General features: G+C 44.9%; 2 protein-coding genes across 7 annotated transcripts in view; both read right to left on the bottom strand.

The window, feature by feature from the left end:
* Window positions 1-4145, bottom strand: part of il15l (interleukin 15, like) — a 31983-nt gene extending 27838 nt beyond the window's left edge. Inside the window, exons 1-2 of one of the 4 annotated variants that reach the window (XM_090224468.1) lie at window positions 3600-3862; window positions 1635-1822 (exon numbers count right to left, since the gene is read on the bottom strand). The gene's annotated coding sequence lies outside the window, so the exon portion shown is untranslated. Of the gene's footprint in view, window positions 1-1634; window positions 1823-3599 lie in introns of all 4 variants that reach the window. The other 3 variants (XM_090224470.1, XM_036965409.2, XM_021587535.3) reach the window with 3 other exon arrangements.
* A 131-nt stretch (window positions 4146-4276) lies between these two features.
* The window catches only part of LOC110507505 (uncharacterized), a 59562-nt gene continuing 51532 nt past the window's right edge, over window positions 4277-12306 (bottom strand). For 2 of the 3 annotated variants that reach the window (XM_036964710.2, XM_090224400.1), the window contains 2 exons: window positions 10901-12056; window positions 4277-7183 (listed from right to left, as the gene is read on the bottom strand). In XM_036964710.2, coding sequence (XP_036820605.2) covers window positions 5197-7183; window positions 10901-12056 — 3143 coding nt within the window. In that variant the 3' untranslated portion in view covers window positions 4277-5196. Of the gene's footprint in view, window positions 7184-10900; window positions 12057-12306 lie in introns of those variants that run through there. The other variant, XR_016492647.1, reaches the window with a different exon arrangement.

Raw genomic sequence — 12306 nt, forward strand, 5'->3', positions numbered from 1 at the left:
ACTGGATCGTTACCACCAAGCCCGGACTGTCTTGTCTCATAACTTATGCCTGGTTCCCATTTCCCCTGATTAGTATGCGCATATAGGTGCCCTCTGCCCCCCCCCCTGTCCTTATCGGTTATTGTTCCATGTCCGTTGGTCTTGTGAGCACCTGTGCTCTTGTTTCGGCTTTGGTACTACGCGTTATTGTGCTCTTGTTATTACGGATCTCGTCCTGTGTATATATATTTGTTGTTTACACCTCGCTCTTTGTTTGGGTTACAGCCTTGTGTTATATTTTACGTGTTTGTTTTTGGCTTCGTCCCCGTCACATTCCATCTCGGATGAAGTAAATAGAAACCATATTTCGTATTCCTGCGCCTGTCTCCTATAATTTATACAACGTGACAGGATCCTACAATTGTAAATCAAATAACTAAATTAATAAATAAACACATAACCATCGAATAATAAAACTGGCCCCATCTAATAAACTGGGGCCAGTTGTACTGTTAGAGGGGCCAGTTACATTAGACGTTATTGTTGTCATATCGTTTTCTTCACTGCATTGCAGGCATTAGTTATGTAAAAATTATTTCATACTCCACATTTAGGGGGTCCAAAATTGTTGTCACAGGGGTACTTCTACCACTCAATACAATACACATTTATAACCGTCACCAGTCTTAATTGTCGCTGCATTAAATTACAGGTCACTCTTTATGTTAGCTAGCGGTTAACTGATTGCTAGCTAGCTACAGTAACATCAATCAGTGTTTGCAGCTATTTGAATTTGAGTCAATGAGAGAAGCTAGCAATGCAATGTAGTGTTCCTTAGCTGGCAAGGTAACAGGGGGGTTGTGACTACCGTCTGAAAGGCACCCAATGCACGTAACTAACGTGAGGTTAATCCAGTCCAACAGTGGCACAGCCACGGCAGGACCAGGTGTCAACCTTGTTGCCAGCTGCACCAGTATAGGGGACAGTGGCACAGCCACGGCAGGACCAGGTGTCAACCTTGTTGCCAGCTGCACCAGTATAGGGGACAGTGGCACAGCATGACAGTGGCACAGCATTGTCCAGATACCTCAGTGATGGTACAAAACCATATCAGCCACACCCACAATTTATAGAACCGCAAACTCTTGCCAACAGAGTGTTGAGGTTTCAAGAGAGATGGTTTCGTGATTTCCCCCCTACATTATAATCCATCAATGAAAGGAGTGTTGTGTTTTTACTGTAGACAAGGGTTTTCAAGCCAGCCATCTTTTGGCCAAAGAGAGGATGCTGCCTTCATTAGTGCAGGATTGAGGAACAGGAGAAAAGCCATTTTAAAATTCACAGCACATCAAAACTGCCAAACCCACCGCCACTGTGTAACTGTAACAGCACACCAGCTAAATCCAATCAGTGTCCAGTTATCCAGCGCGTGGGATAAACAGCAGAAATGACGAAATCTACCTTGCACTGTATGACAAAGCAACAACATTGATTGAATTCATTGAGACACACTCAAGACGATTTGCTGGCAAAGCAGTGGATCACTATAGAGCAGAATATTTTAGAGTGTTGGATGGTGTGGAGGTTCAGTTTGGCGACCGTTTTGACCAGGACAGTCTAAACATTCTGCAAACGTTGGAAAGAGTGCTACTCACGGGGGACTTGGATGAGTTTCTAGATCAGTACCCAGAGCTGAACATGGATTCTCTCTCAGTGCAGTTGCCTCTCTTGCGCAACAAATACCCCTGTAGCAGCAGTGGAGAGGCAGCAGAGGTCCTCAGTAGGCTTCCAGTGGAGGTGCGGGGGTTGGTTGACCAAGTTGAGGTGCTGATCAGATTTTTGTCTGTAACGTACATAAAGACAGGCTGGACAGTCTTGAGGGAAAATATCTGCCAGCAATTTGTTGGATCCATTGAAACACACAAATAGGGCCTCCCGGGTGGCGCAGTGGTTAAGGGCTGTGCCATCAGAGTCCCCGGGTTCGTGCCCAGGCTCTGTCATAACCGGCCGCGACAGGGAGGTCCGTGGGGCGACGCACAATTGGCCTAGCATCGTCCGGGTTAGGGAGGGATTGGTCGGTAGGGATCTCCTTGTCTCATCGCACACCAGCGACTCCTGTGGTGGGCCGGGCGCAGTGCGCGCTAACCAAGGTTGCCAGGTGCACGGTGTAGCCTCCGACACATTGGTGCGGCTGGCTTCCGGGTTGGACGTTGCTGTGTTAAGAAGCAGTACGGCTGGTTGGGTTGTGTATCGGAGGACGCATGACATTCAGCCTTCGTCTCTCCCGAGCCCGTACGGGAGTTGTAGCAATGAGACAAGATAGTAGCTACTACAACAATTGGATACCACGAAATTGGGGAGAAAAAGGGGTAAAAAAATAAAATAAAAAATTAAACACGCAAACATATGTTCAGTTATTTTGTTCAGTAGTGTATATAGCAGTGGTTCTCAACCTTTTTTGAGTACTGGAACCCCTGCATATTTTGAGGCAAGGCAGGCAAGGTTTTGAGTGGTCCTCAGGGACCTCCACCCCCTCTATATTATATGGAAAGTTACTGGAATCCTTGTGCTGCTGAATATGTTCATTACACTTTTTTATTTCATGTACCCCTTGCAATTACACCAGGGACCACTAGGGGTCCACCTACCCTGTTTGAGAACCCCTGGTGTATAGTATGATATTTGTTATTTTGTTTAGTAGTTTTTAGTACATGACAGTACACTTACTAATGATTCATTTAAAATTGCATACTTTGTGTGACATACTTGTCCATAGCTGTTGTTTGAAGAGTTTCAACCCTACTACTCGGCGTGAGTGTCCAGTGTCAGCGTGCGCTCTGAACCCCCCGAGAGCGAAGCGACCTAACACTCTGACAAGGCTCTGAATTTACGAGCACACTCTGGCACTTCGGAGTGAATTTATGAACACCAAACCTGACTTGGGAGCAAAATTATGTTATAATGAAATTGACATGATGCAACAGTAGTGTACTAGGGAGGGAGGGGCGCGTTGCCCCTAACACAGTCATTCAACATATTACTTACTACTTTATTCAAAAATTATCTAAAACTTGTTTTATTTATCTTAAGGCTTTCCTGCTTGTATATTTTTTTCAACATTTCAAAAAATGTGATACATTTACCACAAAATCGTTTTGCTGAAATATCTCTAGAAGTTGTGAAGACAGGATAATCGGCCCTAAATTGTAGTAGTGAAGAAAATCGATTTTCTGAGATCATCCCGCAGTTTAGAAGCTAATATGATAGGTATGTAAGCAATGTCAGACATGGTCGTTATTGCACTTTGAACATTCACCTGAAAGCGTGTGCAATACCAGGGCTAAAATAAACACCATAGGATTCATGAAATCTATTTTACGGGAAATGATTGCCTAGTTAAATACATAAAAAATATGAATTTCATACAGCCTAGCCTACGGTAAAATGAATGACGTCAGCGATTTATGCAAAGAAGATTGTTCCGTTTTTTCAGAGGCACTTGGGATAAAGAAGATTGTTCCGTTTTTTTCAGTGGCACTTGGGATAGGTACTCAAAATAAATACATTCTTCTCTATTTCAGTAGGCTACTGGTTCACACATATAGTGAGTGGTAACTTACCCGGACATGGTAAATCAGCTTGAAAGACTACTGAAGTTTGCACCGTATGTAGGTACAAAGTGAAAACAAAAGTAATTCCGTCAAGAAGCAGATGACTTGACATAGGATACTTTAAAATCCACAGTTGAAGTTCAAATTGTGTAGCTAAAATCTATAATATTTGTACTGCAACAAAATCCTGACATTTCAAATGCTCATTTACACTCAAGAGTGTAGCCTAGAGAGTCCAACCCGAACACAACCGCAGTTCTTTATTAGTGCACGATGTTATTTTTCAACGGTACTTTTTATACTGACTCGAGGGTCACGATTCATTTTTCTCATTGAATCGTTCATTTTAGTCGTTCGTTTGACCTACTGTACGCGACTTAATTCTACAGCAGGATTAATGACTCAAATTAACGAAATGAGTCGAAAGATCTGTTATTTTGACTGAACGAGTCGAAAAGATCCGAGTCAGTAAAGAGCCGAACTTCCATTACATAACATTACATAATCATTCACCCACTTCCGATCGATCTTGACACAGGCACGACGACCACGTCCAGGGAACTATTTTCCTTCGGAAAAGTAGACATGGAAAAATTGGCATTCAGTGTTAATAACTATGTTCTCCAGGATATTGACTAATCAATAATAATAGGTATACTTGGAGGATTGAGACAGACAACATCAAAGGGTCTTTAATATTTTTATTATTATTGGAGTACAAATAACTGAAATACACATAAGTAATAGACACAGTAGTTGTTTTTTGAGTCTTTTGACCACAGGAGCTCACACAATTTCCAAACTGATATTTAAATACGGTACTTAAAAAAGTAGCTAGGTCTATACTATCAAAATGTGACATAGTAGCCTGAAGACACTGTGTTGTACAGCAATAAAAATGCACATGAATGACTCACAACATTAATTTCCTTGCACTTTGTTTTCCCTGAAATTTGTTGCCCTTATTTTCCCTTATTTTCAGCTCTTGTGTAATCAAATAAATCATATATTTTTGAATCACTGATAAAACTATATAGGTTAGAACACATAGCGTCATGTTTTAGTGTGAAATAAAACCTACCTTCACAGATACGTCTTAACTGCACACACAGCTGAGGACATTGTGCAAAATAAAGACATACAATTAAGTGCCAGAAATGCAGACAAAATAAGACTACTTCATAAATAAAAGAAAATAATTGACAGTTTTGACCATGACAGCCACAAGCACAAACACAGGAGTTTGGTACACAATACATTGTTTTTTGTTTAACAGAATAAACAGAATTTATTTTGAAAGAACAAACAAGAACAAAAAGACTAATAAAAACAACACCGGGAAAAACTTTTGTCTGTGGGTTCAGTCAGTGTCCTGTTGGACAGTGATGTAGGTGGCCGGACGGTGGTTCGTGGAGTTGGTTGCAGAATCCCTGACATTGTCAGATTGTCATCTGGAAGAACAGGTGATTCAGTCTACTGTCCAATTAAGTCTATTAAGTCTATCTCATAGGATCCCTATGAACACCACTGTTTCAGGGTAAAGTGCCCATTTAGACTTTCACTGAGGCATAAGGCATCTTGGAGGAGGTCGCCCAGTTGCAGCCCCTCACAGCCTGTTGCAGTTCTGGGGAACAGGAAGGGTGAGGTTGCAGGCATTGATGCTGACTCTCCGTCTGCCCTGGCTGTCTACCACAGGGGCTAAGGTCTGGCTCAAGCTCACCTGGGTGTTGCTGAAGGAAGTGATTCGCCCACTGCCAGCAATCTGCAGGTTTACAGTGGTAGCATAGCTAGTCTTTAGAGTCCTTCTGGCTGCCTGCATTGAGGAGGCGTCCTCTGGCTTTGGCTCACTCCTGTGAGGGCACTGGATGGGTGCGCCCATGTCTGGGGCTGGGGAGGCCCGAGGCACATAGGCACAGATCAGGCGGCTCCGGCAACTGTCCTCCCCAAGGTCTGGGTCACCCCACTCATCCTGAGGCCAGACAGGGGAAGTCGGAGCGCTCCGGTCAGGGCTGTCTCCACTGTCATACTTGGTCAGGAGTTCTCGTACGTCGGGCCAGGCAATGCTGGTGAAGTGTTGCCCGCCGTGGTTGCTCTTCCCAGGGGCCAGTCTGACAGGGGACAAGGTGCAGGGGCTGAGGCAGGATGGGGAGCCGCTGTTGGAGCCGCTGTAGGAGTCACTGTTGGAGTAGGATCCCCCTCGGGGACTCATCAGCCCAGATTCCTGCTCCGCACCCACCGCCCTGCGCCTTCCGCTCTCTACCCATGACCTTCTCCCATTCCTGACTGGGCTGGGTGGTCGGTCAGCCAGGCTGAGGAAGGGCAGGCTGCTCCCCTTGGTCCTCCGCAGGTTCTGAGAAGGGTTTGGAGAGCATGAGGAGAAACCAGATGGGGGAGGGGAGGTGGTGCTGTAGCTTCTCTGAATGGAGGGGGAGGGGGATAAGCCACCTCTCCATGTGGGTGAGGCTATGGAGGAGGAAGGGAATGCCAATTTGGCATGCCGCGGCTGAGGAGCGGCGACTCCCCACACATTGGCAGGAACCCCGATGGGCGGTGGGGAAGTAATACGAGGGGAGGTGATGCCTGAGGAGCAGGCTGAGGAGGTCCTGGGGAGCTCTAGGGAGAGGCCCAGGTGGTTGAAGGGGCTAGCCCCTCCTGCCCGGGTGCTTCTAGGGTTGGGGGGCTTGTTCATCAGAGGGCCTGTATGATTCTGGACAGGGGGTGGGGAGCAGATCTTGCTGAATGGAGATGGGGAGGGAGAGGGGGACTGCACTCGTGAGCTGGGCTCCGAGGCAGAGAAGGGCCTTGCCACTCTGTTGGAAGTGTGAGCAGAACCACTCCAGTGACAATCATGGGGATGGGGTATACTATTGCTACTCGCTAACGGTGGCTTCCGGTGATTCACGGCCAATCCTCCGTTAGTGGTGTTGTTATTGTTGTTGCTATTTCCATTCAAACCAATATGACATGGCTGGGCTAGGGCAACAGGCCTGGGCCGGGGGGAGGCAGAGGAAGAGGCGGTGTGATGCAGGCTGACTGGGGGGGCTGGGGAGACTGAGTGCTGGCTGCGGTATGGTGGGGGGGACAGGGATGGGGATGCGCATGGACTGGAGCGAAGTGAAGTAGACCAGAGTGGGGAAGGGGGACTCAGAGGGGGGCCACTAGGGCCAGAGGTGAGTTTGGGGGAGGGAGACCTCATCCTGAGTGGGGAGGCAGTGGGAGTGGGAGCCAGAGGGGCTGGACTACCTGGGGAAGGGGTGGCCTGGTCCTGGAGGCGAGCGTTGTTCTTGGCCAGACTCTGGCTGATGGACTGGCTGATGCAGAAGGCGGCCAGGGACTTGGTCAAGGCAGAAGGGGTGGGAGAGGAGCAGGGGAGTCCCCTGATTGGAGAGGGAGAGCGATGGTGGAGACTGGGGCTGAAGGCGGAGGGAGGCTTGGCATCCATGGGATGGCCAATACCTGGAGGCAGGGTGGCTGATCTCTCCAGTGAAGACTGGGAGGAAGGCTGTCTGATGGGGGACAACCCAGAGGCATGGATGGGTGGGGCTGAAGGATCCTGGCCTGGCTCTCTGGACTTCAGTGGAGCAGGTGGTAGTCTATAACCAAAGGAAAGAGAAGAGGAAATGAATGGACGATTAAGCAGTCCCTCCAGGATTCTGAGCATTTTTGATCAAAATCAACAATTTCACACATAATATGCGAGGGCTTGCAAATTTGACCAATCACTGCACTATCCCCAAATCGTCGCAATATTATCTCATAAAACTGACCCATCAGCACAGTACAAAAAGAGTACTCGGAATTTCAACCAATCACTGCATAATATGGTTCAATCAAGCCACACGTAAAAAAAAAAATCCTCATCAATGAAATTGAATTCGACTAAATCATCAAATTTGACTAAATCACTGCATATTGCCACGCAAAATATCACATAAAATCCCTGCGAAATCCTGGAGGGACTGTTTAATGCCACAACACTGGCTTGAGGAGAAGCAGGATTGAGAGGAGAGGACTGCAGGCAGCGATGGCTCAGTCTTGTGAATATAAACTACTTTGACAGTCCGTGTGTACTTTTATTTATACAATTCAGCTCTTAGCAGTGATGTACACAAAATAAAACTAAACAATTTCTATATTTATTATTATACAGCAAAATAGGAACTGTGGATAAGTTTACCACTCGATATAACCTCTAAAGCTGTGGACATTCAGGGGCCTTTTCACATACTTTGCATCGACAGTGCCTTCAGAAAGTATTCACACCCCTTGAATTTTTTCATATTATGTAGTGTTACAGCATGAATTTAAAATGGATTAAATTTAGATTTTGTGACACTGGCCTACACACAATACCCCATAATGTCAAAGTGGAATGATGCTTTTAGAAATGTTTACAAATGAATACATTTTTTTAAGCTGAAATGTCTTGAGTTAATAAGTATTCATCCTCTTTGTTATGGCAAGCCTGAATAAGTTCAGGAGTAAACATGTGCTTAACAAGTCACATAATAAGTTGCATGGACTCTGTGTACAATAATAGTGTTTAACATGACTACCTCATCTCTGTACCCCACACATTCAATTATCTGTAAGGTCTCTCAGTCTCTCAGTGAATTTCAAACACAGATTCAACCAGAAAGCCCAGGGAGGTTCTCCAATGCCTCACAAAGAATGGCACCTATTGGTAGATGGATTTTTAAAAAAGCAGACATTGAATATGCCTTTGAGCATGGTGAAGTTAATTACACTTTGAATGGTGTATCAATACACCCCAGTCACTACAAAGATACAGGCGTAGTTCCTAACTCAGTTGCCAGAGAGGAAAGAAACCGCTCTGGGATTTCACCATGAGGCCAATGGGGATTTTAAAACAGTTACAGAGTTTATTGGCTGTGATAGAAGAAAACTGGGGATGCATCAACAACATTGTAGTTACTCCACAATTACTAACCTAAATGACAGAGTGAAAAGAAGGAAGCGTGTACAGAATAAAAAATATTCCAAAACATGCATCCTGTTTACAATAAGGAACTAAAGTAAAACTGCAAAAAATGTGGCAAAGAAATTAACTTTATGTCCTGAATACAAAGCGTTATGTTTGGGGCAAATCCAACATAACACATCACTGAGTGAGTACCAGTCTACATATTTTTAAGCATGGCGGTGGCTGCATCATGGTATGGGTAGGCTTGTCAGCAGGCAAGCACTAGGTAGATTTTTTTAAGGATAAAAATAAATGGAATAGACCTAAGAACAGGCAAAATCCTAGAGGAAAACCTAGTTCAGTCTGCTTTCCAAAAAACACTGGGAGACAAATTCACCATTCAGCAGGACAATAACCTAAAACACAAGGCCAAGCATACACTGGTGTTGCTTACCAAGATGACATTGAATGTTTCTGAGTGGCCTAGTTACAGTTTTTTTTTTAAATGGCTTAAAAATCAATGGCAATACTTGAAAATGGCTGTCTAGCCATGATCAACAACCAACTCGACAGAGTCTGAAGAAAATTAAAAAGGAATAATTAGCAAATATTGTACAATCCAGGTGTGCAAAGCTCTTAGAGACTTACCCAGAAAGACTCACAGCTGTAATAGCTGGCAAAGATGATTATAACATGTATTGACTCAGGGGTGTGAATACTTACAGTATCAGTCAAAGGATTGGACACACCTACTCATTCCAGGGTTTTTCTTTATTTGTACTATTTTCTACATTGTAGAATTATAGAAGACATCAAAACTATGTAATAACACATATGGAATCATGTAGTAACCAAAAAAAGTGTTAAATAAATCTAAATATATTTTATATTTGAGATTCTCCACCCTTTGCCTTGATGACAGCTTTGACCACTCTTGGCATTCTCTGAACCAGCTTCATGAAGTAGTCACCTGTAATGCATTTTAATTAATAGTTGTGCCTTGTTAAAAGTTAATTTGTGGAATTTCTTTCCTTCTTAATGCGTTTGAACCATTTAGAACTTTGAATGTTTTTTAAAGTGCAGTTGCAAAAACCATCAAGCGCCATGATGAAACTGGCTGTCATGAGGACCATCACAGGAAAGGAACACCCAGAGTTACCTCTGCTGCAGAGGATAAGTTCATTAGAGTTGCCAGCCTCAGAAATTGCTGCCCAAATAAATGCTTCACAGAGTTCAAGTAACAGACACATCTAAATATCAACTGTTCAGAGGATACTGTGTGAATCAGGCCTTCATTGTCAAATTGCTGCAAAGAAACCATTACTAAAGGACACCATTACTAAAGGACACTAATAAGATGAGACTTGCTTGGGCCAAGAAACCCGAGCAATGGACATTAGACAGGTGGAAATCTGTCCTTTGGTCTGATGAGTCCAAATGTGAGATTTTTGGTTCCGCTGTGTCTTTGTGAGACGCAGAGTAGGTGAACGGATGATCTCCGCATGTGTGGTTCCAACCGTGAAGCATGGAGGAGGTGTGATGGTGTGGGGGTGCTTTGCTTGTGACACTGTCAGTGATTTATTTAGAATTCAAGGCACACTTAACCAGCATGGCTACCACAGCATTCTGCAGCGATACGCCATCCCACCTGGTTTGTGCTTAGTGGGACTATCAGGACAATGACCCAACACACCTCCAGGCTGTGTAAGGGCTATTGGCCCAAGAAGGAGAGTGATGGAGTGCTGCATCGGATGACCTGGCCTCCACAATCACCTGACCTCAACCCAATTGAGATGGTTTGGGATGAGTTGGACCGCAGAGTAAAGGAAAAATAGCCGACAAGTGCTCAGCATATGTGGGAACTCCTTTAAGACTGTTGGTTGAGAGAATGCCAAGAGTGTGCAAAGCTATCATCAAAGCAAAGATTGGCTACTTTAAAGAATCTAACATTTTAAATATATTTAGATTTGTTAAATACCTTTTTGGTAACTACATGATTCCATATGTGTCGTTTCATAGTTTTGATGTCTTCACTATTATTCTACAATGTAGAAAATATTAAAATATAATGCATATAGCATTTCACTAAAATGCTTCCTTTCCACCTACTCTGTGAATAACAATGTACTGTCTTATCTTATTCATGGAATTTCTTTAAGAACTCTTAGTCGAGAAACAGGAAAAAGTCTCTGCACTCTTCCAGTCAGATGCAAATTTCTTTAATGTTTCTCCAGTTTTCCCTTTTGCCTCCAGCACCTTCACAAATCGGTTTTGGGTGTGTGGTAGATTCTGCTTATTATCTACAAGAACTCTTCGTGGAAGAATTAATCAATAGACCGGTGAAATTGTGTTACTACTGTACTATTAGGCCTATTAAATACTGTACCTTTGGCTGGGGAGTGTGGCGTTGTTTGATCCGTTCCAATTGATAGGCAGGCTCCTTCTACCCATGCTAGTGGGCAGGTGCAGGTTGGGTGGTCTTTGGCTGGTGAACTTAGGCAAACAGTCAGAGGACTTCACCCCTGGTGGAGGTATAGGCGCCAGGCTTTGGAGCGATGACCACGGATGGGGAACCATACCCCCCTCTTTTTCTTTGGAATCCTCTGGGACTTGACTCTCCTTGACTCTCTGACCAGATGTATGTGTTGCTTGCATGGGTTCAGTCATAGGTGACTGAGTGGGATGCCGCACTAAGGGGTTTGACCCCTCAGTTAGTCCAGAGATGGACCTCTGTTGTGTGGGAGACGTGTCGGAGCTGTGAGGGGAAATCTTTGACGATGCAGGCGAAACATCCCGATCATCTAGAGTGGCATCTCGTGGTTTCTCTTTGGTGGATTCAGCTTTACTTTGATGACCAGGGGCCACCTGGGGTGAACTCCCCCTCTCAGCCCCACTGGCCACATAAGGCGTCATTATCTTGGTGTTTAAATTGTCTTCGTCTGGCTTCACCAACTGGCTTGTCTCTGGTTCAGTTGGAGCCTGCTGTTGGATGGTCTTCATCAGTTCCTCTGCAGCGCCAACCCCTGGAAACCTGTCCTTGTTCCCACATGGGCCTGCTAAAGAGGTTGCTGTCCCCAGAGAAGGATCTTCCCTGATGGAGTACAGATTATGTCCTTTCTGCTCTGCCTGAGTCCTGCTGAGATTCACAGTCATCTCTGGGGTCCCTGGATGACCATCAGCTGGAACCTCAAACCTTACCCCTTGGATGGGGCCTTCCTGGACTGGGAAGCCCTTATTGGAGTGAGGCCTCTGCATCTCAGCTTCTGAGATTACTTCCTCAGATTGGTTCTCCATAAGCTTCCCCTCCACAGTAGTCGTCACTACCTCCTCAGGCCCAACCTGAGGGTTTTTTGGTGGGGTGGTCAGAGGGGAGGAGGGTGGAGAGGTAATGGACGTGGATCCCAGGTTGGAAACACTGTCCCTGGGTCCGGCCAGGACGTAGCTATTCTCCTGCTGGCGGTAGGTGGGGGACAGCTGTTCACTGACAAGGACGTGGCCAAAGAGCTGGGGTTCTGAGGAGACTGAAGCAATCTCCTGGCAACCTGTAAATCCCACAAAAAACATCCCAAACACTGTCATTCACTGATACACAATATGGAGGCTTTACATGTCATGTTTTATTCGTAGTGTTTCCTAACTAACCTTATAAAGGCTTTACTTTCACTTTCAAACATGGTAAATCACAGTTTATAAGTGTTATTCTATTATTAATAGTGTTCACTAACACAAATTCAGTGAAAATGAAACAATAAGACACCAACAAGTCTTCAGATTTCCTCACTACTACACTAT

The sequence above is a fragment of the Oncorhynchus mykiss genome, chromosome 27, assembly GCF_057628025.1.
Source record: "Oncorhynchus mykiss isolate SJ-2025 chromosome 27, ASM5762802v1, whole genome shotgun sequence".
In the NCBI taxonomy this organism is placed as follows: domain Eukaryota; kingdom Metazoa; phylum Chordata; class Actinopteri; order Salmoniformes; family Salmonidae; genus Oncorhynchus; species Oncorhynchus mykiss.